This window comes from Leucoraja erinacea, chromosome 19 (assembly GCF_028641065.1).
Source record: "Leucoraja erinacea ecotype New England chromosome 19, Leri_hhj_1, whole genome shotgun sequence".
Classification (NCBI taxonomy): Eukaryota; Metazoa; Chordata; class Chondrichthyes; order Rajiformes; family Rajidae; genus Leucoraja; species Leucoraja erinaceus.
The window spans coordinates 19,332,330-19,359,569 of NC_073395.1; the positions used below are offsets into that span (position 1 = coordinate 19,332,330).

Sequence of the window (27,240 nt, forward strand, 5' to 3'; positions counted from 1 at the left end):
TGGAGCAGGAAAGAACTGCAGATGCTGGTGTACACCAAAGATAGACACAACTTGCTGGAATAACTCTGCAGGTCAGGCAGCATCTCTGGAGAAAAGGAATAGGTGACATTTTGTGTGGAGACCCTTCTTCAGACCGGTGAAACATCCTAGTGAATATTTTCTGCACTCTTTCAGCTCAATGAGGAGTATGTTGTAACATCTGAACTTGTGTAAACTCTCCAGTCACTCCCATCTCCTGCCAGATTGCGACTGTATGTTTATCCCTTTCGATTTCCCGTTCCAAGTTTCCATTTAGTCTACTTCCACCATGTGACTCAGACTGTGACTCATCTAGAAACAAGATAAGGGACGGTGGATGCTTGAATCTGGAGCTATGTTATAGGTGCTGGAGGAACTCAGTGTGCCAGGCAGCATCTATGGAGCAAAGTGAAGAAGGTACAGAGTAGGGGGTTGATCCTGTTTTTTTGTTTTTTTTGCACTGATTGATCCTGGTCTTTTCTTACTCTTCACCCCACCTCCTCCACAAATAAACTGCAGATGCAGGTTTATACCAAAGGTAGACACAAAGTGCTGGACACAAACAAAGTCTTAAGAAAGGTCCAAACCCGAAACGTCACCCATCCTTTTTCTTTAGGAATGCTGCCTGACCCACTGAGTTACTCCAGCACGGGCAAGTTGGGCTGAAGGGTCTGTTTCCCGTGCTGTCCAGCTGAGAGTGTGATGAAATTTCTCGCGCTCGCCGGGACTGAACGACTCTTGAGCAATGCCTCAGTCAGGAGGAGACCAAGGGAAGTTGCCAAATTTCCCAACATTGGTTTTGTTTTAAACTCTTCTGAAAGTTGCTTAAACTAGTCTTGTGTTTCGCAGCGGGGCGGAGGGAAAGGAGGCGCCTCGCCTAAATCCCACTCCCCTCCTTTTAAATCTTCGAGACTCGCGAATCATTGCTGCACATTTGAGCTGTGACTGGACCCGGAAGCAGAGAGTGAAGCCGGCCCAGCGCTCGGGGGCAGAGGCAGGAGTTGCAGCGATGTGTTGCCTGAAGCCTGTTCTTCACATCCTGCCAATCTTCCTGGTTATTTGGTCCTGTGCCGGCTTCATTATAACCTTCATCATCGCCGTGGAGCGCAGGGACGTCGTCCCGTTCATCCCCTTCATCAGGTGAGATGCCTTTAAACTTTTCCGCTTCGCCCTGGAAGCGAACCCCTGTCACCTCCCGTAGCGCGACAGGTACCCATTGTACAGCCAGCGCTAGCTTTAACTCTTCGTGTGCCGACGTATGGAACACAGTGCGAGGCTTGTCGGCATTGTACAGACACGAGATGCTGGAATCTGGTGCAAAAAGCTGCTGGGGGAACTCAGCGGGTCAGACAACATCTGTACAGGGAAATTGGAGATCCTCCGACTCTCTTTAATCGGACGTTAGCTTGCACTAAACGCTATTCCCTTCATCCTGTATCTGTACACTGTGGACGGCTTGATTGTAATCGCGAAGAAACAAAGAACTACGGGATGCTAGTTTATACCAAAGATGGACACAAAGTGATGGAGTAACTCAGCGGATCAGGCAGCATATTTAGGCTTTAGAGTTTAGATTATAGAGAAAAAGGTAACAGGCCCTTCGGCCAGGGGCGGATTAAGGCTCACTGGTGCCCTAAGCACTGACCAATCTTGGTGCCCCCCTCCTTTCCACACTGACCCAGTCCATTTTAGTTGTTGACATGTCTGACCAGATATACAATGCAGGTTGCAGCGGTACAAAAATGTATTCATATGATAAGACAATATACTGTACAAACTAAGCCAAGCTTGGGCTACATAAAGTTCTACAAAAATGCAATACAACATCTATTTTAATATTTCACAAGTTAAATGTATGAAAGTTCCAATATTCATGACCTGAAAGGCATTTTTCTACATTTCATTTTCGCAAAATCACTGATAACATCCTCGAAATTAATACTTCTCAGAATGTCTGCTTGAATTATTAATATACATAGTGAGTCGAGTTTTTCTTGAAGCATAACTGATCTATTTGGGTTTTTTATACGTTTCAGTTGTGAGAAAGACCTCTCTGTTGTGCAGTTGGTGACCATTAATGTTAAAAATATTCTTAAGGCAATTTCAACATTTGGAAAGGCACTCTCTAGTTTGTCTTCTGTAATTGTGTTGTAAAGTTCCATGTGAGTGAAAGATGTTTTCTTGGTTGTTTTAAACTTATGAAGAACATATGAATGGAACTGCTGAAGCTCTGTAGACAAAGTGTTGTTCATGTCATCTGGATAAACATCAATGAGTGTCTGACAAGTCTTTGAGTACCTTTCACTTTCTGATAATTGGGAATTAGCACCTTGTTGGGTGGCATTAGGAACATCTGTCAGACAAGAGAATCTGTCTGCTATTTCAGTGACACCTTTCGTCTCCTCATTTCCGTTTCTAACTTTTCAACAATTACATAAAAAGTGGAGATACGGAATTTTTTACAAATCTTCATTTGTTTTTTTTTCTTTTCACCCTTTTCCCAACTTTGTGGTGCCCCCTTTGGCCCTGGTGCCCTAAGCACGTGCTTAGTCTGCTTAATGGTTAATCCGCCCCTGCCTTCGGCCCACCGAGCCAGCGCCGACCAGCGATCACCTATGCTATATGCACACCTATGCACTATCCTATACACTAGGGACAATTTACAATTTTGCAAACGCCAATTAACCTACAACTCTGTACATCTTTGGAGCGTGGGAGGAACCCGGAGCACCCGGAGAAAACCCACGTGATTACAGGGAGACCTGTATGAAGAAGGGTTCTGACCAGAAATATCATCTACCCTTTTTCTCCAGAGTTGCTGCCTCCACTGGGTTACTCCAGCATCTTGTGTCTATCTTTTGATTGTAATCACGTACTCGTTTGGTGACTGGATTACACGCAACAAAAAAAGCTTTTCACTCTACGGTACAAGAAACATGACAAGAAACTAAATTAAACTAAATCTATTGAATATTATGCATCTTCTTTAAATAACATAATTACATTCTCTCTAGTTGGGTCTGTTGGTGTTCTTTCACTTTCCATTCCCCTGCTGGTCCAGCTGCAGAGCCTGCAAGGGGAACTGAAATAAGACCATGTCTGCAGTTTCTCTCCTTAAATAGTGACTTTGGCCCAACTCGCCCACGCCGACCAACTTTCTCCATCTACACTAGTCCCACCTGCCTGTGTTTGTCACATCTCCCTCTAAACCTTTCCTATCCATGTAGCTGTCCAAATGTATTTTAAATGTCGTGAGAGTACCTGCTACAAGTACTCCTCTGGCAGTTCAATATACCGTGAAAAGGTTCCCCTGTCAGTTTCCCATTAAATGTTTCCCCTCACATGAAATTGATGCCCTCTAATTCCTGATTCCCCTGCCCTAGGGAAAATATTCTGCATTCACCGTGTCTATTCAAGAGAGAGAGAGTCAAGAGTCAAGAGTCAATTTAATTGTCATTTCATAGTTTTATATACCTGTAGAAGATCAATCTGTGCATTGGGGTCAGGTTGGCTTTGAACAAAGTTATAAGTCCTTGGGCTTGGATTCAATCAGACCAAGTCAACTCTGTAAATCCCCTGTTAAATCTTTCCCCTCTCAACTTACACCTATTGTCCTCTGGTTTTTGATTTCCCTATCCTGGGTAAAAGATTCTGTGTATTCACCCTATCTATTCCCCTCATGATCTTATACACCTCCATAAGATCACCTACAATGTTGAGCTATGGATAAAGGGATGGTGGGCTATTCACCCACTCTGTGTAGGAGACACTATCCAATCAATGGGAAGCATTGGGACAGCACAGTCAAAGAGCTGAAACAGGCACAGTGGGAAGAGTGGCCTCATAGAAACATAGAAAATAGGTGCAGGAGGAGGCCATTCGACCCTTCGAGCCAGCACTACCATTCATTGTGATCATGACTGATCGTCCCCTATCAATAACCCGTGCCTGCCTTCTCCCCATATCCCTTGACTCCACTAGTCCCTAGAGCTCTATCTAACTCTTTCTTAAATCCATCCAGTGACTTGGCCTCCACTGCCCTCTGTGGCAGGGAATTCCATAAATTCATAACTCTCTGGGTGAATCCATAAATTCACAACTCTCATGTGAGGGTCACGGTACTACGGAAATCAGTTAGGAGCAGCAGGTGACCATCTAGACTCTCAAGCTTGCCTGGTTATTTATGATGATCATGGCTTATGTATTGGAGGGTGGCACAGCAGGTAGAGTTGCAGTCCCACAGCGCCAGAGTCCTGGGTTCAATCTGACCTTGGGTGCTGTCTGTGTGGAGTTTGCACATCCTCTCTGTGACCACATGGCTTTCCTCCAGGTGCTCCGGTTTCCTCCCACATTCCAAATATGTGCAGTTTTGTCAGTTAATTGGCCTCTGTAAATTGCCCCTAGCGAGTAGGGAGTGGATGGGAAAGTGAGATAACATAGACAGACAAAGTGCTGAGCAACTCAGTGAGCCGGGTAGCATCTTTGGAGAACATGGATAGGTGACGTTGTGGACCAGGACCCTTGCATCTATGGTATAAACCAGCAACTTTATTACATTGGGATAACATAGAACTAGTGTGAACACGTGTTCGCTAGTTGGTGCGGACTCGGTGGGCCAAAGGGCCTGTTTCCACGCTGTATCTCCAAACTAAACTAAACTAAAATCTCCTCTTAGCCTAGCTCCCATTATTTTACACTTTTGTTCTCTTGCCCCGTATCCCTGAGTCTCTTAACATATATAAATCTATCACAGTCTGTCTAGCCTAAACTCAGTGACTCAGCCCGACAACTCTCTTGGATAGTCAATTCCAAAGACTAGTTTTGTTTAGTTTAGTTTATTATCACGTGCACTAATGGACAGTAAAAAGCTTTTCGTTGCGTGGTATCCAGTCAGCGGAAAGACTGTACATGATTACAATCGAGCCGTCCACAGTGTACAGATACAGGATAAAGGAACTGGGGAAAGAGTCTGAAGAAGGATTTTGACCCAAGACTACCTATTCATTTACACCAGAGATGTTGCCTGTCCTGCTGAATTACTCCAGCATTTGTGTCTATATAAGGGGAATAACTTTTAGCGCAAGAAAAAGTCCAGTGAAGTGTGATTGTAGATAGTCTGAGGATCTCCAGTGAGGTTGATGGTAAATCAAGACCGCTCTCTAGTTGTTGGCAGGATGGTTTAATTGCCTGATGCCAACTAAGGTTGCCAACCCTCTTCTCCACAGTGGCCAACCTCCTCAAGCCTCAAGCCAACACTCTCCCTACCTCTACTCCGGATCTCTGCAACTCATTCCTCCACTTTTTCGCTGATAAAATCAGCACTATCTATCAATCTTTATCCCCTGTACCCGACTCCCCAGCATCTACTCCACCACCTACCAAGGCCCCTCCTTTCAACATCTCTACTGACCTCCTTACCCCTCCTCCACACTGCTTCCTCTCCCAGTTTGACCTGGTCACCCCTATTGAAATCTCCAAACTCATCTGCTCTTCCAAACCCACTACCTGCTCCCTCGACCCTCTCCCCACTGCCCTGTTGAAGTCCTGCCTCCCCGTTCTCTGCCCCTACCTCACTAATCTCTTCAACTCCTCATTGTCCCAAGGAATTGTCCCCTCCGCTTTCAAAACTGCTGCTGTTACACCAATCTTAAAGAAACCTGGTCTTGATCCCTCCTCTCTCATTAACCACCGCCCAATCTCAAACCTCCCCTTTCTTTCAAAAACCCTGGAGCATATCGTTGCGTCGCAACTTCATTCCCACCTCCTTGCGTATAACCTACTTGAACCCCTCTAATCTGGCTTTCGCCCCCTCCATAGCACAGAAACCGCTCTCCTCAAAGTCCTCAACGACCTCCTCACCTCTGCTGACACTGGTTCCCTCAACATCCTCATCCTCCTCGACCTGAGCGCAGCCTTCGATACAGTGAACCATAACATCCTGCTCACCAGACTCAAAGACCTCGGCATTGAAGGCTCTGCACTCAGCTGGCTCGTTCCTACCTTTCCAACAAATCCCACTTCATCTCTCTCCACAACCACACCTCTGCTACAGCCACAGTCACTCAAGGCATTCCCCAAGGCTCCGTACTTGGCCCCCTCCTCTTCATCATCTACATCCTCCCCCTTGGTCAGATACTCCGCCACTTCAACCTGGACTTCCACTGTTACGCTGATGACACCCAGATCTACCTTGGCACAAATCCCCCCACAACCCCCCCCTCTCCCATATCAACTCCTGTTTGTCAGCTATAAAAACCTGGATGCAACATAATTTCCTCAAACTCAACAGCGATAAGACAGAATTCCTCCTCATAGGCTCCAAAGCCACACTCAGCAAAATCAATAACCCCACTCTCACCCTCGACGGCACCACTGTCTCCCCATCTCCCCAGGCCCGCAACCTTGGCGTGATCTTTGATTCCACCCTCTCCCTTGAGCCTCACATCCGCCATGTCTTTAAAACCTCCTTCTTTCATCTCCGCAACATCGCCAAACTCAGACCCTCTCTCACACTGCCCGCTGCTGAAAGACTCATCCATGCCTTCATCTCCTCCCGACTGGACTATTGCAACTCACTTCTCCTTGGCATCAACTCCACCTACATCAACCGACTCCAACTGGTCCAGAACGCAGCCGCCCGACTCATCACCCACACCAAATCCTGGCATCACTTCGCTTCAGTCCTCAAACAACTTCACTGGCTTCCCATCTCCCACCGGATCACCTACAAAATCCTGATCCTCACCTACAAAGCCCTCCACCATCTGCCCCCCCCCCATATCTCACTGACCTCCTCTCCCCTTACCAACCCTCACGGTCCCTCAGATCCACATCAGCCGGTCTCCTCTCCATCCACAAGTCCAACCTCCGCAGTTTAGGGGACAGAGCCTTCTCCAGGGCAGCTCCCAGGCTCTGGAACTCCCTCCCCCAACTGATCCGCAATTCCGTGTCCCTCACCATCTTCCAGTCCCGCCTCAAGACCCATCTCTTCACCTCTGCCTATCCTTAGCCCCACGTCCCCCTCCCTTTTCATCTGAGCATTAATTGCCTTATTATTGTGTTTTGTATTGAATTCTGTCTTTACTTTGTGTACTTGTCATGTCTCTACTATTTATTTCATTCCCCTTACATGTTTTTCCTCTACCTGCAAAATTTTTGTAAGGTGTCCTTGAGACTCTTGAAAGGCGCCCATAAATAAAATGTATTATTATTATTATTAAGGTGTTTTTGGGGCAGCACAATGGCGCAGCACTAGAGTTGCTGCTTACAGCACCAGGGATTCGGTGGGTGCTGTCATTTGTGTGTTCACGCTCTTACCATGTGGGTTTTCTCCGGGTGCTCCAGTTTCTTCCCACATTCCAAAAACTTGCAGGTTTGTAGGTTAATTGGTTTCTGTAAATTGACCCTAGTGTGTAGGATAGTGCCAGTGTGCGGGGTGATCACTGGTCAGCGCGGGCGGCCCAGTGGGTCGATGGGCTTGTTTCCATGCTGTATCTCGAAACTAAACTAAAGTGAGCTGGTGGAATTTGCCTGAGTTTGACCCATATATCTTTAAACATAGAACTTAGAAACATCGTACAGTACAGCACAGGAACAGAGCCTTCTTCCCATGATGTCCGTACCAAACATGATGCCAAGTTAAATGAATGTCCTCTGCCTGCACATGATCCATATCTCTCCATTCCCTGCATATCCATGTGCCTATCTAAAAGTTCCTTAAATGCAGTCGCTGCCTCAAAAAGGCTGCCAGCATCATCAAGGACCCACACCATCCTGGCCACACACTCATCTCTCCGCTGCCATCGAGTAGAAGGTACAGGAGCCTGAAATCTACAACATCCAGATTCAGGAACAGCTTCTTCCCCACAACCATTAGACTATTAAACACAACTTCAAACAAACTATGAACTATAACAACCTATTTCCCTTTATCTGTTTACTGATGTGTGTATATATATATATATATATATATATATAAATATACTGATCTGTATTTATGATTACAATATCCTGTTGTGCTGCAGCAATACAAGAATGTCATTGTCCTATCTGGGACACAAGAATAAACTCTCTTGACTTTTGACTATCATATCTGCCTCCACCACACTCTGTGTAAAAAACAAACTTCCCCTGCACATCTCCTTTAAACTTTGTAGAAACGGAGAACTGCAGATGCTGCTTTTCAGAATCAGGTAACATCTCCGGAGAACATGCATATGTGAAAGGTCTCCACACAAAACAACACCTATCCACGTTCTCCACAGATGCTGCCTGACCCGCTGAGTTACTCCAGCACATTGTGTCCTTCCTTTAAACTTTTCACATTTGACAATGCCAGCTGGTCTTTGACATTTCCACCCTGGGAGCAAGGTTCTGACTCTATATCCTCTCTAATGCCTCTCATGATCTTATACACTTCTGTCAGGTCTCTGTTCAATGTCTGATACTCCAAATATTTCCTGTCCATGCACCTGGTCAAATGTCTTTCAAATGTTAATTTGTACCTGCCTCAAACTTCTTTTGGCAGCTCGTTCACAAACCCATCATCATCTGTGTTGGCAAATTACCCCTCTGGTTCCCTTTATTACTTTCCCCTTTCACATTAAATCTAAGTTTACTAGTTTTAGGCTCTTTGTCCTGGGGAAAAAATCCTGTGAGATTCTACCTTATTTTATAATCAGTCCTTCCTGATTTTAGAAACTTCCCACTGCCACCGTATGTGTTTCCTCCAGGTGATCCAGTTTCCTCTCACATCCCAAATACTTGTGGCTTTGGAGGTTAATTGGCCTCTGTAAATTGTCCCCTAGTGAGCAGGGAGTGGATGAGAAAGTGCATTAACACAGTGAGTCACACCTCCATGTCCTTCACTCCAGTGAACAAATTCTAAGCCTATCTATCCTCTCCCTATAACTCAAACTATCCAGACCGGATGATAATAATAATAATAATAATACATTTTATTTATGGGCGCCTTTCAAGACTCTCAAGGACACCTTACAAAATTTAGTAAACAGAATACAAAACATGTAAGCGGAATGAAACAAAACAAAAAATAACGACACAAAAAATAAAAAATAAATAGTAAAGATATCAACAATACACAATTCAAAGACACAATTCAAAGACACAATTCAAAGAGAGAGCAGCGGCAGCTAATTGTGCCAGCGTTCACTCTCCCTTCCGGCAGCCATCTTGGAAACGGAACAATAAGGATCTTTAACATAAAAACATCCCCCCACAATGGTTACCATTATGGGGGAAGGCACAATCCCTTTTCATCTGAGCATTAATTGCCTTATTATTGTGTTTTGTATTGAATTCTGTCTTTACTTTGTGTACTTGTCATGTCTCTACTATTTATTTCATTCCCCTTACATGTTTTTCCTCTACCTGCAAAATGTTTGTAAGGTGTCCTTGAGACTCTTGAAAGGCGCCCATAAATAAAATTTATTATTATTATTATTAAGGTGTTTTTGGGGCAGCACAATGGTGCAGCACTAGAGTTGCTGCTTACAGCACCAGGGATTCGGTGGGTGCTGTCATTTGTGTGTTCACGCTCTTACCATGTGGGTTTTCTCCGGGTGCTCCAGTTTCCTCCCACATTCCAAAAACTTGCAGGTTTGTAGGTTAATTGGTTTCTGTAAATTGACCCTAGTGTGTAGGATAGTGCCAGTGTGCGGGGTGATCACTGGTCAGCGCGGCCCAGTGGGTCGATGGGCTTGTTTCCATGCTGTATCTCGAAACTAAACTAAAGTGAGCTGGTGGAATTTGCCTGATTTTGACCCATATATCTTTAAACATAGAACTTAGAAACATCGTACAGTACAGCACAGGAACAGAGCCTTCTTCCCATGATGACCGTACCAAACATGATGCCAAGTTAAATGAATGTCCTCTGCCTGCACATGATCCATATCTCTCCATTCCCTGCATATCCATGTGCCTATCTAAAAGTTCCTTAAATGCAGTCGCTGCCTCAAAAAGGCTGCCAGCATCATCAAGGACCCACACCATCCTGGCCACACACTCATCTCTCCGCTGCCATCGGGTAGAAGGTACAGGAGCCTGAAATCTACAACATCCAGATTCAGGAACAGCTTCTTCCCCACAACCATTAGACTATTAAACACAACTTCAAACAAACTATGAACTATAACAACCTATTTCCCTTTATCTGTTTACTGATGTGTGTGTATATATATATCTTGCCATCTTGGAAACGGAACAATAAGGATCTTTAACATAAAAACATCCCCCCACAATGGTTACCATTATGGGGGAAGGCACGATGTCTAGTCCCCATCCCCAGTTCACCCGTAGTCGGGCCAATTGAGGCCTCCACAGTTGCCTCTACGGAGGCCCGAAGTTCCAGGCCGTTCTCGCCGGGAGACGGTGCTCCAGCATCGGGAGAGTCCTCTCAGCGGCTAGGGACACCTGGAACGGCCGCTTCCTTACCAGAGACCGCGGCTTCCGAAGCCGACAAGGCCGCGACGGTTGGAGCTCCACCACTGGCGATCTCATCGAGAGATCCCAGGCTCCAGATGTTGAAGTCAGCGCCGCCGCCCGCAGCTGCCCGCTCCGCAGACCCGCAGCTCCGCGATGTTTTTATCGGCGGTCTTCAGCTCACCGGAGCTCCAGCGCGGCGACCCAGGCAAGGCATCGCCCGCTCCGCTCCGCGATAGCGCTCCAGCTCTGTGCAGCCGCAGAAGCCGAGGTGCTGGGCGGTCCCCTCGGGAAAACGCCGCTCCAGGCCCGCTGGTAGGCCGCGAGGACGGGTCGACGGTGCAGCCCGGAGAAATGCTGCCTCTACGGCCAGGTAGGGACCTAGAAAGTAGTTTCTCCCTCCCCCCCCCCCCCCCCACATAAAAAAGTCTAGACCTCCTAAAAACAAACACTGAAACTCACTAAAAATTAAAGAAAAGAGTGAAAAAGACGGACAACTGCTAGCTAGCAGCCGTGTCCCAAGGTGGCGCCCCCCATGATATCCTTGTGAAACCTTCGACACCCATTCACGCTGTTTCTGTGTTATCCACTTTATCGTCCACTCACTACTCACTAGAGGCAATTTACAGAGGGTCAATTAACATACAGACCTGAACGTCTCTGGGATGTGTGTGGAAACCGGAGCACCCGGAGGAACCCCAAGCCGTCAAAAGGAGAAATTGCAAAATCCACACCAACACCATCTGAGGTCAGGATCGAACCTAGGTCGCTGGTTCTGTAAGGCAGCAGCTCTACTTGCTTCACCAAAGTGCCGCTCCTAAAGCCTTTACAGCTGAATGAATTTTGCCATTTATCTTCCATCAGAAAGCTGGCAGCAAATGTTGGCAGCAGATAGCATATCAGTTCAGCAAATAACAAATATTGTAAATAAAAACGGAATGTACTGCAGATACTCATCAGGTCAGGCAGAGTTAACTTTCTCATAAGCCATCAACAGATGCTATCGGACCTGCTAAGGATTTTTTAAATTTTCTATCAATATTTCAGGTTTTCAGCATCTGTAGTTTCTTTTTTGCTTTTGAAATAGTAGGTGAGATTATTTGTGCAGGGAAGATTCAGCCTGACTAAGCTTTTATTTTCAGGAAGTTTAAACAAGAGGTTTAAAGTCTGAAGGAGGGTGCCGACCTGCAACGTCATCTATTCGTGTTCTCCAGAGATGCTGCCTGACCCGCTGAGTTACTCCAGCACTTTATGTCCTTTTGAGTTTAAACATTGGAATGTGAGCGCTGTGCTGTATTTCATTGCTACAGTTTGTTAGACGTTGGAAACAAAACCAACACATTATCAGAGCATGATTTGCACGGGGCGACACACTGGTGCAGCGGGTAGTGCCACTGTCTCACAGCGTCAGAGACCCCTGTTCAATCCCGACCTTGGATGTTGTCTGTATGGAGTTTACACGTTCTCCCTATGACTGCGTAGGTTTCGTATAGGTGCTCCGGTTTCTTCCCACTTCCCAAAGAAGTTTGGAGGTTCACTGGCCTCTGTAAATTTCCCCCTGAATAAGCATCTTGGGTAGCATGGACAAGTTAGGCCGAAGGACCCATTTCCATGCTGTATGATTCTATGACTGTTCTAGAATCACAAGTAGGACTGACATATGACTACACAAGGAACTGCTGATGCTGGAATCTTCAGCAAGTGCTGGAGTAATAAAGAGGAACTGCAGATGCTGGTTTATACCAAAAATAGACACAAGAGTATTGCGTACAGTTTTGGTCTCCTAATTTGAGGAAGGACATCGTTGTGATTGAGGCAGTGCAGCATAGGTTCACAAGATTGATCCCTGGGATGGCGGGACTGTTGTATGAGGAAAGTTTGAACAGACTAAGCTTGTATTCACTGGAGTTTAGAAGGATGAGGGGGTATCTTATAGAAAAATATAAAATGATAAAAGGACTGGACAAGCTGGATGCAGGAAAAATGTTCCCAATGTTGGGCGAGTCCAGAACCAGGGGGCACTGTCTTAGAATAAAGGGGAGGCCATTTAAGACTGAGGTGTGAAAAAACTTTTTCACCCAGAGTTGTGAATTTGTGGAATTCTGTGCCACAGAGGGCAGTGGAGGCCACGTCACTGGATGGATTTAAGAGAGTTAGATAGAGCTCTAGGGGCTAGTGGAATCAAGGGATATTGGGAGAAGGCAGGCACGGGTTATTGATTGGGAACGATCAGCCATGATCACAATGAATGGCGGTCCTGGCCTACCCCTGCACCTATTTTCTATGTTTCTAAGATATGGGAGTAACTCAGCGGGTCAGACAACATCTATGGAAGGAATGGACAGATGACATTTCAGGTCTGGACCCTTCAGGCTGAAACAGATTGCTAGGCAGGAACAGATGAGGAAGTGAGAGCGTAGAAAAAGCAACAAGGTAGTCGGGATGAGTGCAAACTTAGGAACGGGGTGAAGAGAAAAAATGGTATCTTGCTAAGTTGTAGTTTTTTTGGCAAAAGTAGCCAGGGACCTTGGTCAGATCTAAAGAGACTCAAGAGTGCTATAATTGTCATATATAACGATCTTAGTTGCTGCAGCTTAAGAGGCCCGTTAATGAAATAATACACAGTAAATGAACAATAATCAATAATACAAGAAATGAATGATTGTAATACTAGATAACTATAAGATTATGAGCAAAGACACAGCTCACCATGATTTATAGTTGCAATGGTTTGTGTTAATCAGCATTTGTGAGCAGCATAGTGGCACATCGGGCAGTAAACATAGAAACATAGAAATTAGGTGCAGGAGTAGGCCATTCGGCCCTTCGAGCCTGCACCACCATTCAATATGATCATGGCTGATCATCCAACTCAGTATCCCGTACCTGCCTTCTCTCCATACCCCCTGATCCCCTTAGCCACAAGGGCCACATCTAACTCCCTCTTAAATATAGCCAATGAACTGGCCTCAACTACGCTATGCGTGCAGTAGAGCTGCTGCCGCATAGCGTCGGAGACATGGATTTGACCCTGATTTTGGGTGCTGTCTGCAGGGAGTTTGTACGTTCTCCCTATGACTGGATGCGTTTTCCCGGGTGCTGGATCAAATCCGGGTCTCTGGTGCTGTGAGGCAGCAACTCTACCACTGTGCCGGCACTGTTCCACAGAGATGCTGCCTGACCCGTTGACTTATTCCAACGCTTTATGTTGTTTTTTATTGTTATCTTCTCATGGCTTGGGTTCTGCTTCAATGTTGGTTTAATAGATGTCTGTGTTTTGAAGTTACCAGTGTCTCAGTGTTTTCTTCCAACATTGATCAGAATCGTCGAAACCTGGTGGTGTTCCATTACATTCTTTCTAAAATATGTTTTCTTCTTTCCCTACTATATTTCTTTGCAGTGACACTGGGACAACTCCTCCAGAGAGCTGTGTTTTTGGATTATTGATCAATATATCGTCTTTTCTGGGTAAGCGCAGAAATCTCTTCTATGTTTGACAGTAGATGTTGAATGATGGAGTCTTTAGACTTTAGAGATGCAGACCAGAAACAAGCCCACTGGCTCCGAGTCCATGCCGACCAGCGATCACCCCATACACAAACACTATCCTACACACTAGGGACAATTTCTAATTTACTGAAGCCAATTAACCTACAAACCCGCCCGTCCTTGGATTGTGGAGCACCCGGAGAAAACACGTGCAGTCACAGGGGGAACGTACAAACGTCATACAGACAGCACCTGTACTCAGGATCGACCCTGATTTTCTGCTTTACAAATCTATCAGAATTGGAGCAGAATTAGGATGTTTGGCCCATCAGGTCTACTCCACCATTCAATCATGGCTGATCCATCTTTTCCACTCAATCCCATTCTCCTGCCTTCTCCCCATAACCCTTGACACCCCCTGTATATCTCCCTGTATATCTTTGACAAGCTTACTAATCAGGAATCTGTCAATCTCCGCCTAAGAAAATACCCAGTGACTTGGCCCCTATGGCCTCTACTCTCTGTTATCCCACTTTCTCATCCACTCCCTACACACAAGGGACAACTAACATAGGCCAATAAACCTACAAACCCACACGTCATTGGGATGTTGGGGGAAACCGGAGCACCTAGAGGAAACACACCTGGTCACAGGGACAACGTGCAAACTCTGCACAGACCACATCCAAGGTCAGGATTGAACCGGAGTCTCTCGTTCTCTCTCTCTCTGTTTCACACTGTCTCTCTCTCTCGCTCTCTCTTTTTTTTGCTTTTTCAGAAGTTACAATGTATCAAATAATCATCATAGTACAACAATGCATTCATTATTTACAATCAACTCCACCCGGTGACCAGCACCCACGGAAGGACGGAAGGCCTCCAGAGTCCCCGGGGACACCGTGTGTTCCCGCTCCAGGGACACGCGCGCACGGACGTAGGCCCGAAAGAGGGGCAGGCAGCCGACTCTAGCATGACCATCGACCGCCCGCTGCCTGGACCCACGAATGGCCATCTTGGCCAGACCCAGGAGCAAACCGACAGGGAGGTCCCCCCCCCCCCCCCCCCCCCCCCCCCCCCCCCCCCCCCCCCCCCCCCCCCCCCCCCCCACGAACGGGCTCTCCCCACTCCCTGCCTTGTGTCCAAACACTAGAATCGTGGGACTAAAATGCAACCAAACTTGAGGAACAACCCCTTCAGATATTGATACAGGGGCAGTAACCTCTCACACTCCATATACACGTGGAACACGGTCTATTCCTCACCGCAGAAAATACAGGCGGCCGACGAGCCCGTGAACCGACTCAAAAGTTTATTACATGCCACCGCTCTGTGCACACTCTCCAACCCAGGTCCCCAATGTAAAGGGGGACCACTCCCTTGTAGAGAGACCCCACTGGGGACTGCTCCCGCCTTCGGGTGGTAACACCGACCGCCATGGATCTCTCTCTCTCTGTCTCTCACTCTCTCAATCTGTCTCTGTCTCTCTCTCCATCTCTCTATGTCTCTCTCTCTCTCTCTCTCTCTCTCATTCGCTCACAACCGCATCACCATCTCTGCGTGGATTTCATTGCTCTCTGTCCCAACATTTGTCCTGGTTCCATTTTCCCACGTGTGCAACACAAGAGTTGCACTGTTATATTAAACGCTCCTCACTATCAGGATTGAGACCCTGATACGAAGTGGCTGTAGTTGTTAATAAAAGAGCTCTTGAAAGAACAGCTGTTTCGTGAAAGATCTATTTAACTCCTCACCTATGCCACAGTTTGACTGCTCTTGTGCTCTTTTCCAGGTGCGTTCACCATCTACATTCGATACAAGATACTGCAAACCCTAAATGAGGCAAACCCCTTAGTGAAGTCCCGTCTAAACTGTGTTGCGTTTCTGTGCGGTTTACTGGCCTGCCTTGGGATGTGCATTGTGGCCAACTTCCAGGTAGGTCTAGTCTCGCAGAATCCTAGTTTTGCACAGCATGGAAACAGGCCCTTCAGCCCGCCTTGACCATGCCAACCAGGTTGGCATTCTGGGCTGGTCCCATTTGCTTCCATTTGGCCCCTATCCTTGTAAACCCTAGAGAGACACAAAATGCCGGAGGAAAGGGGCAGCATCTTTGTAGAAAAGGATAGGTGACGTTTTGGGTTGGAACCCTTCTTCGGACTGAAGAAGGGTCTCGACCCGAAATGTCACATATTTCTTGTGTCTCTCTTAGGTATAAACTAGCACCTGCAGTTCATTCCTGCTCCTTCTAAACCCTTCTGCCCAAATATCTGTCCAAATGTCTTTTAAAAATCACAATTGTATCTGCTTCTATAGCTTCCTCTGGCAGCTCGTTCCAGGTATGGACTACCCTGTGAATGAAAAAGGTTGCCCCTGAGATCCCTCTTAAATCTCTCCCCTCTCATCTTAAGCCTATCACCTAAGCCTAGGTTTTGAATCCTCGGGCAAAAAGACTGTAAACATTTACTTTTACAACTCATGATCCACTCCAAAGAAAAGAGTCCAAGTCTATCCAACCTTTCCCTGTAAGTCAAGCCAACAAGCCTGGGTAACATTATTTTTCTTCAAAGTCTGATGTCCCAGGGGTGTGGGAGGAGGCAGATATAATAGTGGTGTTTAAGAGGCTTTTGGATAAACACATGGATATGCAGGGAGTGGATCACATGCAGGTAGACAAGAGTCAGTCTTGGCCTCAGGTTTGACAAAACAATATTGTGGGCTGAAGGGCCTGTTTCTGTGCTGTAATGTTCTATTTTCTATGACATTATGGGCAGAAAGGTATGTTCATGTGCTGTACTATTTTATGTTCTATTTTCTATGATATTGTGGGCCATAGGGCCTGTGGCTGTGATGTGATGTTCTTTCTCTATGCCATTGTGGGCTGAAGGTCTCTTTCTGTGTTGTACTGATCTATCTTCTCTGACATTGTGGGCATCCTGACATTGTGGGCCCCTCCAATTGTTTTCTGAAAGCTACCATTGACTCTGCCTGCTTCACTGTGGACAGCAAGTTCTGGATCACTGCCACTCTCTGCATAAAGATGTGTGGGTTTAGGTTTATTATAGTCATATGTACCGAAGTACAGTGAAAAGTTAGTTTTGCATGCTATCGAGCAGATTATATATACCACACATGAATACAATCAAATCAAACTCAAGTACAAAAGGTAAAGCAAAGAGGAAGATACAGAGTGCAGGATATAGTTCTCAGCATTGTAGCACATCAGTTCCATAGACAAAGGCCAATGATGTGAATCGGACACATCCCTAGCTTCTGGAAGGACCGTTCAGAAGTCTGTTAACAAATGGGCAGAACCCTACCCTGAGTCTGGTGATGCGTGCTTTCAAGCTTCTGTATCTTCTGCTGGATGGGAGCAGGGAGAAGAAAGAATGAACGGGGTTGGACAAGTCTTTGATTATGGTGGCTGCTTTTCCGAAGCAGCATGAAGTGTAGATGGAGTCAGTGGTTGTGAGTGTGGTCTGTGTGTTAGACCGGGCCACGTCTAGAACTCACTGCAATTTCACACAATCTTGTGAAGAGCTGTTCCCAAGCCAAGCTGCGATTAGTGCGTCCATGTGTTTATATCCTTTTGTCTGTGAATAACTACTCTTGTATATGTGACATAGAATTGTGCAGCACAGAAACAGACCCTTCAGCCCAACTCTTCCATGCCCTGAATGATATCTATCTTCGCTAATTACATTTGCCTGCATAAGATCTGGATCTCTATATTGCCTTCATGTGTTTGGCACGCATCCCTCTACTCTCCTCCTATTTATGTACCCAGGCACTTGCTTTTTCAATATTGTAACTGTACCTGCCGCTACCACCTCCTCTAGCAGCTCGCTCCATATAACCACCACCCTCTGCGTGAGGCAAGATGTACAGAGGTGTACCTCCATACCTCCAGATTCAGGGACAGCTTCTTCCCAGCTGTTATCAGGCTATTGAACCATCCTACCAGCGAGCGGTCTTGACTTTCCATCTACCTCATTGGAGACCCTCGGACTATATCTAATTGGACATTACTGGATGTAATCTTGCAGTAAACGTTATTCCCTTTATCCTGTATCTGTACACTGCGGATGGCTTGATTGTCATCATGTATAGTCTTTCCACTGACTGGATAGCAGGCAACAAAAAAGGTTTTTCACTCTACCTCGGTACATGTGATAATAAACTAAAATATATATTTTTTAAAGTTGCCCCTCAGATCTTTAATTTCTTCCGATGAACCCTAAGCCTGTGCGCTCTAGTTATAGACTTGTCAACCACAAAAAATAATCTATCTACCCTAGCTAGGCACGTCATAATTTTTAAGCCACCGTAAGGTCACCCCTCAGCCTCTTACCTTCCAGTAGCTATAAACTCATCCTATATAGTCTTTCCTTATATTGATAGCTCCCCACTACGGCAAAATCCTGGTGAATCTCATCTACACTCCCCCCATTGTTGCTGCCATCAGAACTGTACACAATACTCCAAGTGTGACCTGGCCAATGTTTTGTACAACTTCCAACGGGTGTGTGTTCTGTTCCAACAACCCGAGAGTGAATCAAAATATCCAGAAAGCGACCCAGAGATGTTGCATAAATATTGGTACGTTGGTTGAATGATATGATTTTCATTGACACTGGAACTTCCAATAATGGTGTTTCCACTAGTGAGAGAGTCTAGGACCAGGGGCGACAGCCTCAGAATAAAATAACGTGCCTTTAGAAGGGAGATGACGAAGAATTTCTTTATCCAGATGGTGGTGAACCTGTGGACTCCATCAAGATAGATCAGCCCTGCTTGAATGGCAGAGTTGACTCGATGGGCCTAATTCCGCTCCAATGACTTATGAACATGAATAATCTTACATTTTCTCTTCCCTATCTTGTGTCCAGGAAACCGCCTTGAGGGTAGCCCATGATATCGGGGCATTGCTGGCTTTCGGCATGGGAACCGTATACCTCATCTTGCAGGCTGTGATTTCCTTCAAGATGTTGCCACTGTGTAACGATCGCTGGGCGTTTGGCTTCAGGGTTTTCATTGCTGCATTATCTGTTTTAGTCTTCTTCCCCAGTATCCTTTTGTTGCAGAGTCTCGGTAGCACACTACACCGATCTCTAGTATAACACTAGTGGGTGGGGAGGCTGGCGGGTGGATAGGGGTGGGGACGGGGGGTCTACCGTCATGGAGAGCGGCAAAGCTACAGATTCAGGGACTGTTTCATCCCATCTATCGTCAGGCAGCTGAACCATCCTTTCAGCAACTAGCGAGCGGTCCTCAGCTACCATCTACCTCATTGGAGACCTTCGGGCTATCTTTAATTGGACTTTATCTTGCACTAAACGTTATTCCCTTTATCCTGTATCTGTACACTGTGGATGATTTGATTGTAATCATGTATTGTCTTTCAGCTGACTGGTTAGCAATCAACAAAAACATTTTCACTGTACCTCGATCCACGTAGTAATAAACTAAACTAAACTAAACTAAATTAAACCTCCATGGGCAACTTCATAAGTAAGGTTGGACATAAAGTACTGGAATAACTCAGCAGGTCAGATAGCATCTCTGGAGAAAAGGAATAGGTGACGTTTTGGGTTGGAACCCTTCTTCAGCACAGCCTGAATCTGAAAAAGGCTCCCAACCCGAAACGTCACCTATTCCTTTTCTCCAGAGATGCTGCCCGAACCGCTGAATTACTTCTGCATTTTAGCCTATCTTCAGTATAAACTAGCATCTGCAATTCCTTCCTACACATTTCATGTGAGGTTAGTCCCTTCAGAGTCATGGAGAGAGAGAGAATGAAACAGGCCCTTCAGCCCATCAAGTCCTTGCTGACCATTACCCAACCATTTACACCAATCCCAGTTCCCTCTCAATCGCTCCATATTCCACCCCTCACTTACCGACTTGGGGCAATTAACCCACCGACCCACATGGGGTGTGATTGGGGGGGGGGGAGACTTAATAGGTACCTGAGGGGCAATGATTTTCACAGAGTGTGGTAGGTATATGGATTGAAGGTGCAGGGGAGGTGCTATTACACAATTTAAAAAAGCATTTGGACAGGTATATGGATAGGAAAGGAAAGGTTTAAAGAGATGGGCCAAACGCAGGTAGGTGGGACTGGCATAGATGGGGCATGGGCAAGTGGGTTGAATGACCCATTTCTGTGCTGTATGGCTATGACTAATCATAAGGAGAATATGTAAAAACCATGCAGACAGCACTTGTGGTCAGGATCTAACCCATTTCTAACCAGGCCACCTGTTGACGGAAAGAATAGAAATGCAAAATATGATTTAAATGAAGTGTAACATTGTGAAGTGTCAAGAGTGTTTAATTGTCATGCGTGTCAAGAAGTGAACCATGAAATTATTCCTTGCTGCAGCTTTACAGGCACATTAACGCAATAGTAACAACAATAAATGTACAATACATGATTTTGAGTAACGCGGGGCTTAGTGAAAAAACCAAAGTAGATGGAGAGTTATTTTAGTTTAGTTTATTTATTGTCACATGTACCAAGGGACATTGAACAGCTTTTTGTTGCATGCTATCCAGTCAGCAAAACGAATGGAATGATATATATTTATCATATATATGAATTATGTGTCAAAACATACATGATTCAATACACATGATGACACCAGTCCGCAGTGAACTGGGATAAAGGGTTAAACGTTTAACCCTGGGATAAACTGGGATAAATGTTTAGTGCAAGATAAAGGATAGCAAAGTCCAATTAAAGATAGTTTACATTTCAATGATTTAATGATACTTTATGTTTAAGAAAGAACTGTAGATGCTGGAAAAATCGAAGGTAGACAAAAATGCTGGGGAATCTCAGCGGCTGAGGCAGCATCAATGAAGCAAAGGAATAGGTGACGTTACGGGTCGAGACCCTTCTTCAGACACTTTATTGTCACATGTACCAAGATCCAGTGAAATTCTTTGTGTTTGCATACAGTACACAAAGTGCACAAAAGAGTCGCCATGTTTCAGACACCGACAATGTTACAAAAGTAAGTCTGAAGAAGAAGGGTCTCGACCCGAAACGTCACCCATTCCTTCTCTCCAGAGATGCTGCCTGTCCCGCTGAGTTAGTCCAGCATTTTGTGCCTACTCATTAGTCATGTTTGTTACTCTATGTTCTCTGTGTCCCCCACCACACTTCCACCCCATCTCCATCCTCCTGCCGGGTCTCTGTTTGTTCTCGGAGTCTTCCCTCAGTCCTTGCGATAATCAGCGCAAAGCCAGATCACAAACCAAATGCAGGAAATTTAAGCCAGACATAAATTGAATATGCGCTATTTTTGAAATTGAAAATCACCTTCTTCGGTTATCGACAATGATATTTAACAAATGTCTTTGAGACCCAGAGGCCAGTGTTGGTGTTTGATGCTCGCTTCCATACCTATGGTCAGGATTCTGGGAATTGGCTAAATATCCTTAAATATCCAATATCCTTAGAGATGGCTGGTAAGAGAATAGCGAGATGTTTCCATCAGTGTTGATTTCATGAAGTCATAGAGATGCACAGCAGAGGAAAAAGCCCCACCAGGTCAAATTCATCAAGTTTCGATCTACCGGAGATGTTCCCAATTGATGAGAGTTTCGTTTTGTTTAGAGATACAGTGTGGAAACAGGCCCTTCAGCCCACTGAGTCCGTGCCAACCAGCGATCCCGCACATTAACACTATCCTATACACACTAGGGACAATATACAATTTTACTAAAGCCAATGAACCTACAAATCTGTACATATTTGGAGTGTGGGGGGAAACTGCAGCTCCCGGAGGAACCCAACGCAGGACAAAGGGAGAATGTACAATTCCATACAGCACCCATAGGCAGGATCGAACCTGGGTGAATGGCGTTAAAAGGCAACAACTCTACTGCTGCGCCACCAGGGTGGGAGGTTCGTGTCACCAGAGACTTAGGTCAGACGAATCATAGAGCTGTACAGCATGGAATCAGGCCATTCAGCCTACCAAGTTGGCATGCTGGGCCAGTCCCATTTTCCTAAATTTGGCCCACATCCCTAACCTTGCCATATTCCCCACAGGGGCTAGAGCAATAGGGTGTAGGAGCTGAAGGGGATTTACAAAGATGGAGTAGGGTGTAGTGAGCAATCGGGGTTACAGAGACAGGTTGGGGTGTAGTAGCCAGAGGGGGGTTACAGAGACAGGGAGGGGAGCAGGGACCGGATGGGGTTAGAGAGATGGGGAGTGGGGTAGAGGTAGGAGATTACAGAGATGGGGTGGTGTGTAGGGGCTGGAGGGGTGACAGGGATAGGATGCCGGGACCTAAGGGGTACAGGAGAAATTCTTTTTGGGAATCAGCCACTCCCCCGAGGTCCGTCAGTCCTTAGACATGGAGGAGGTTTGGATCCCTGCAAGCACCGTCACTGTAAATGGTGACATTTTACTGGCCTCCCTGTGGCAGTCACAGGTCCTGTCCTCAGCTAAATGAAATCACTTTAATATCTAACAGAAATATTGTTGACCTTCCTTGACCTTTGCCTGCTCCAGTGATCGCCTGCTATTTTGTAAGCGGGGAATCAAAATTAAAATGGGATCCAATGGATAAGGTAAGGATATGTCGTATATGGGGGGAGGGGGGGGGGGGGTGGGGAGAGGGGGAGGGGGGGGGGGGCTGGGGAGAGGGGGAAGGGGGGATAGGGAAGGGAAGGGGAGATGGGGCAAGAGGCAGGGGGAGAGGGATTTGGGGGTAGGGAGGTGGGAGAATGAGTGAAGAAGGGGGCAAGAGGGTGGGAGGATGGGGAAAAGGTGCAGGGGGAAGGGAGAAGAGGGTGGGGAAGGGGAAGAGGGAGAGGAGAATGAAGGAAGGGGAGGAGGGAGGGGGGAACGGGGGAAGGGAGAGGGGAATAGAGGGGGGGAGAGGGAGAACGTGCAAACTACGTTCAGACAGCATCCAAGGTCAGAATTGAATTCTGCTCTCTGACGCTGTGAGGCAGCAACTCTACTGTGCTGCCCATAAATGAGTATTTAAGTCTTGCTTTCTCCTTTTGTTTTCACCAGGGCTATGGCAATCACGTGACCAGTGCCCTTTGCGAGTGGATTGTTGCATTCTGCTTTAACTTCTTCTTCCTGACTTATATCAAAGAATTTCAGGTATGAATTGTTCTGAACTACAAATTTCAGTAACTTCAGTCATACAGCGTGGAAACAGGCCCTTTGGCACAACTTGCCCTCACCGACCAACATGCCCCATCTACACTAGTCCCACCTGTCTGCGTTTGGCCAATAGCCCTCTAAACCTGTCCTATCCATGTACCTGTACAAATGTTTCTTAAATGTTGCGATAGTACCTGCCACAACTCCCTTCCCTGTCAGCTTGTTTCATATACCCACCACCCTTTGTGTAAAAAAGTTACCCCTCAGGTTCCTATTAAATCTTACCCCCTTTGTTTTAAACATATCTTCTGTTTCTCGATTTCCCTACTCTGGGCAAAAGTCACCATTTCAGTTTTCACTCATAGTGGATTCAAGACCCACATCCGTAATTACAGCTCTTTTAGTCCAAGAGTGACTTGGGTATTGGCATTGGTTTATTATTGTCCCAAGTACCGAGATACAGTGAAAAACCTGGTTTATCGGACTTCTGTTCAGTGGTCTGATAACAGCGGGGAAGAAGCTGTTCCTGAATAAGGTGGTACATGCTTTCAAGCTTTTGTATCTTTTGCCTGATGGTAGAAGAGGGAATGATTGGGGTGTGAGTGGTCCTTGATTATGTTGGCTGCTTTCCCAAGGCAGAGTGAAGTATAGATGGTGTTGATGGTGGGGAAGCTGTATGATGGACTGGGCTACATCCACAACTCTCTGCAACTCTTTGCGGTGCCCTGATAGTCATATAGTGTGGAAACAGCCCCCTTTACCAACCACACATTTCCCATCTACACTTCAGAATCAGAATAGTACTTTATTTGCCAAGTATGTTTTGCAACATACGAGGAATTTCATTTGCCAAGTCAGTCATACAAATAAAAAACAAGTGATCACCTGAAACACATTTTAACATGAATATCCACCACAGTGACTCCTCCACATTCCTCACTGTGATGGAAGGTGAAATAAAGTTCAAGTCTTTTCCCTTTGTTCTCCCGCGGTCGTGGGCCTCGAGCCCTCCGTTGACAGGACGATTTTGACTCCCGTAGCCGGCGGCGTTTTGACCCTCCGCGTCGATACGATCAGCTCCTGCATCGGGGGGGGGGGATGCTAGCTCCCCTGCGCTGGGCGATCAGACCTCGCGTCGGGGCGTCGAACCTTCCGAGACGTTGGAGCTTCCCGACTCGGCCTCTCCCGAGACTGCGAGCTCTTGATGGTAAGTCCGCCGGCCGAGTTTGGAGCGATCCCAGGCAAGGGATCAGCTCCGATGTTAAGTCCGCGCACTGCGGTGGGGGTCACGACAGTCCGAGGAGGCCTCCAGCTCCATCGATGGAAGACCGCAGAACGTCCGGAGAATGTGATGCAAAAATCAATCGCATCTCTGGCAAGGTAAGAACCTGAAAAAAAGTTTCCCCCGATCCCCTCCCCCTCCCCCCCACATAACAAACCGGAGAACATTAAAACAAACTTTTAACAAACACTAAAAATTTTAAAAAAAATTAAAAAATGAATAAACTGCCGGCGGAGCTGCCATCGTACGGAGCCCCTGGTGGTACACTTGCCCACACATGTCCCATCTACAATAGTCCCACCTGCCCGTGTTTGGCCTATTTCCCTCTAAACTTGTCCCATCTATGTATCTGTCTAAACCTTTCTTAATCCATACTTTCATCAAAGCACAAAGTACTGAAGTAAGTTAGCAGTTCAGGCAACCTCACTGGAGGGAATGTAGTTTATGTTTCAGGTCGGGACCTTTCTTCAGGCCTTTATTGTGAACACACCATGGCCTGGGGTCCTGGTGGAAACTCTGCATTAATTAAGGCTGAAAATGCCTTTGTAAATCAATGTTCCTTTCTGACCAACAGAAATTTACTCTACGCATTAAAACAGAGCTACATCCAGACTTCCAGAATGACGTTTTGACCCCTATTCTCTCCTGACAAGTGAATCTGCAACTTCTCTCGGGAAACGCAACGTATACCATCAGAATTCTTGCCCGTGTTTTAAGACGGTTTACTCTTTCAACGCCATGTGATTCCTGCTCGACACTCGACTCCTGAAACAGGCACACTACTACGAGCGAGGGCGACACGCCATTTTCAGGAGGGTGCAGGATATAATCTAAGGATCTCCAGTAAACATAATTGGAAAGTCCAACATCCTCACCAGCCTGTGGGAGTCGAGACCATGACCACAGAAAGGACTGTTGATGCAAACAGGAAGGGTGATATTCCTCAACAGACCTCGATATTCCTCAACAGAAGCATGAGGAAACCAAGTTCAAATCAAAGGAACCTACAAAGTACTCACACAACTGTCCTGCTGATTCCCATCTCGTTGAGTTTTAGTTTAGAGATACAGCGTGGAAACAGTTTTTTTTTTTTTTACTTTAATGCAAATTTATTTCACCAAACCAAAATTCTCAAAAATGCTGCGTGATTATTAACTCTTGTCTGTGCCTAGTGGCACCAAAGAAATCAGTTTACTGTAAAGTTAACAAAAGGGGACCAAATATAGCATATAGCAACTATACCAAATATGGGCTTGGACAGTTACATTAAGTTGCTTCTTCCAATCTGTTTGTGTTTTCTCATAACACCGCCCACAGAAATGGTTCACAGCTTCAGAACGGTTGCAAAAGCCACCAGGTTAGAGAGTCAGTCATCTCTCTGTGGTAGGAAGGAACTGCAGATGCTGGTCAACACCGAAAATAGACACAAAATGCTGAAGTAACTCAGCGGGACAGGCAGCTCATCTGAAGAGAAGGAATAGGTAATGTTTCGGGTCGAGATCCTTTTACCGACCTAAACCGATTTCTTCTATCCGTAGATGTTGCCTCTCCCGCTGAGTTATTCCAGCATTTTATGTTTATCTGTGGTTACAACCAATGCTCATTTTGTGACGACTGGTGCCTCTAAAATCTTAACAACTAGATCCAAGTGTTAGTATTTTTCATCATTGTACACTATTTTTATATGTTTCATTTTTTAAACATGGAGTTCATACCTTTATCTAAGGGGTACATTAATATAAAAATATTGTAGATAATAATTCATATGCGTACCAGCTCTTTTTTGTCTACGGAAACAAAAACACTTGCAACAAAGCAGCATATAATGGAAACCTAAAGAACAGCAGCTGCTGGTTTACAAAAGAAAGGCACAGAGTGCTGGAATGACTTAGCGGGTCAGGCAGCATTCCAATGCAATTAATTTCTTTAATCAGGCCATCAGTGACTAATTGATAGAACTTCATTTCAAATGGTTAAGGGAACTTACACATATGTCTATTTTAATGTATTAACATTTCATTACTATTTGATACAGATTATTTTATTAATAAAAGTATACTTTATTAAATTGTGTTTACTATTTTGTATTTTCAATCCTTCCTACCATCCCGACCTGGGTGGACAGTAGACACAAGGAACTAGGTGATGATTTACCAAAAAAAACCACACAAAGTTCTGGAGTAACTCAACAGGTCAGGCAGCATCTATTGAAAGCATTCATAGGTGATGTTTTCGGTCGGGACCCTACTTCAGGCTAAGTGGACAAAGAGTTGTCCCTCTTCCTGACTCTAATGCAATGGGTAGTGACAGACTCTTGACGTGTATCAGACAATCAGAATATAGGTTTACAATGGAGGCTATTTGGCCCATCAAACCACTGCCTAACCACAACAAAGCTGCCAGGTCTAGTCTCCTTTCTACAGTCTACATGTACGAGCTTGAGTCTTCAGAGGTATTTGTCCCAATGTTTCCCCAAATGTGCAGAGAGCATGTGCTATTCAGGCAGAGATTGAGGTACCAACCAGTCATTTAACTTATTTCCTTCTATCTAATCTGTCTGATAAATCTTTACCCCTTAGTGATTGGCCTCTCTGTATGCAGTTCAGATCACCCAGCTCTAAAATGAATGTCACTAAGTTGGAAAGAATGCAGAAGAAATTCGCCAGGATGTTACCTAGGTTTGCCAGAGGTTGGATAGTTTGTGATTTTTTTCTCTTTGGAGCTGAGAGATGACCTTTTGAATTGTACAAGTGAATGCCCACAGTCTTTTTCCCAGGGTAGAGGACTCTATAACTAACGGGCACAGGCATAAGATGAGGAGGAAGCGATTTAAAAGAATCTTGAGGGCAACTTCTTCCACTCAGAGGGTAGTACGTATCT

The 27,240-nt window shown here is 45.7% G+C and overlaps 1 protein-coding gene across 2 annotated transcripts; it reads left to right on the top strand.

Annotated features, from left to right (window-relative positions):
• dram1 (DNA-damage regulated autophagy modulator 1) lies at positions 1-26,579 on the top strand. 2 transcript variants are annotated; one of them, XR_008725036.1, is made up of 8 exons: positions 1-1,158; positions 13,862-13,929; positions 15,740-15,882; positions 18,834-19,011; positions 22,473-22,531; positions 22,983-23,075; positions 24,935-25,798; positions 25,919-26,579. XR_008725036.1 is itself a non-coding variant. In XM_055650535.1 (7 exons), the coding sequence occupies exons 1-7, from the start codon at positions 1,028-1,030 to the stop codon at positions 25,007-25,009; spliced, it is 747 nt and encodes a 248-aa protein (XP_055506510.1). In that variant the 5' UTR covers positions 1-1,027; the 3' UTR covers positions 25,010-26,577. The 2 variants fall into 2 exon arrangements, 1 of the variants encoding a protein (XP_055506510.1); XM_055650535.1 differs by having other exon boundaries at positions 24,935-26,577.
• The last annotated feature ends 661 nt before the right edge of the window (positions 26,580-27,240 follow it).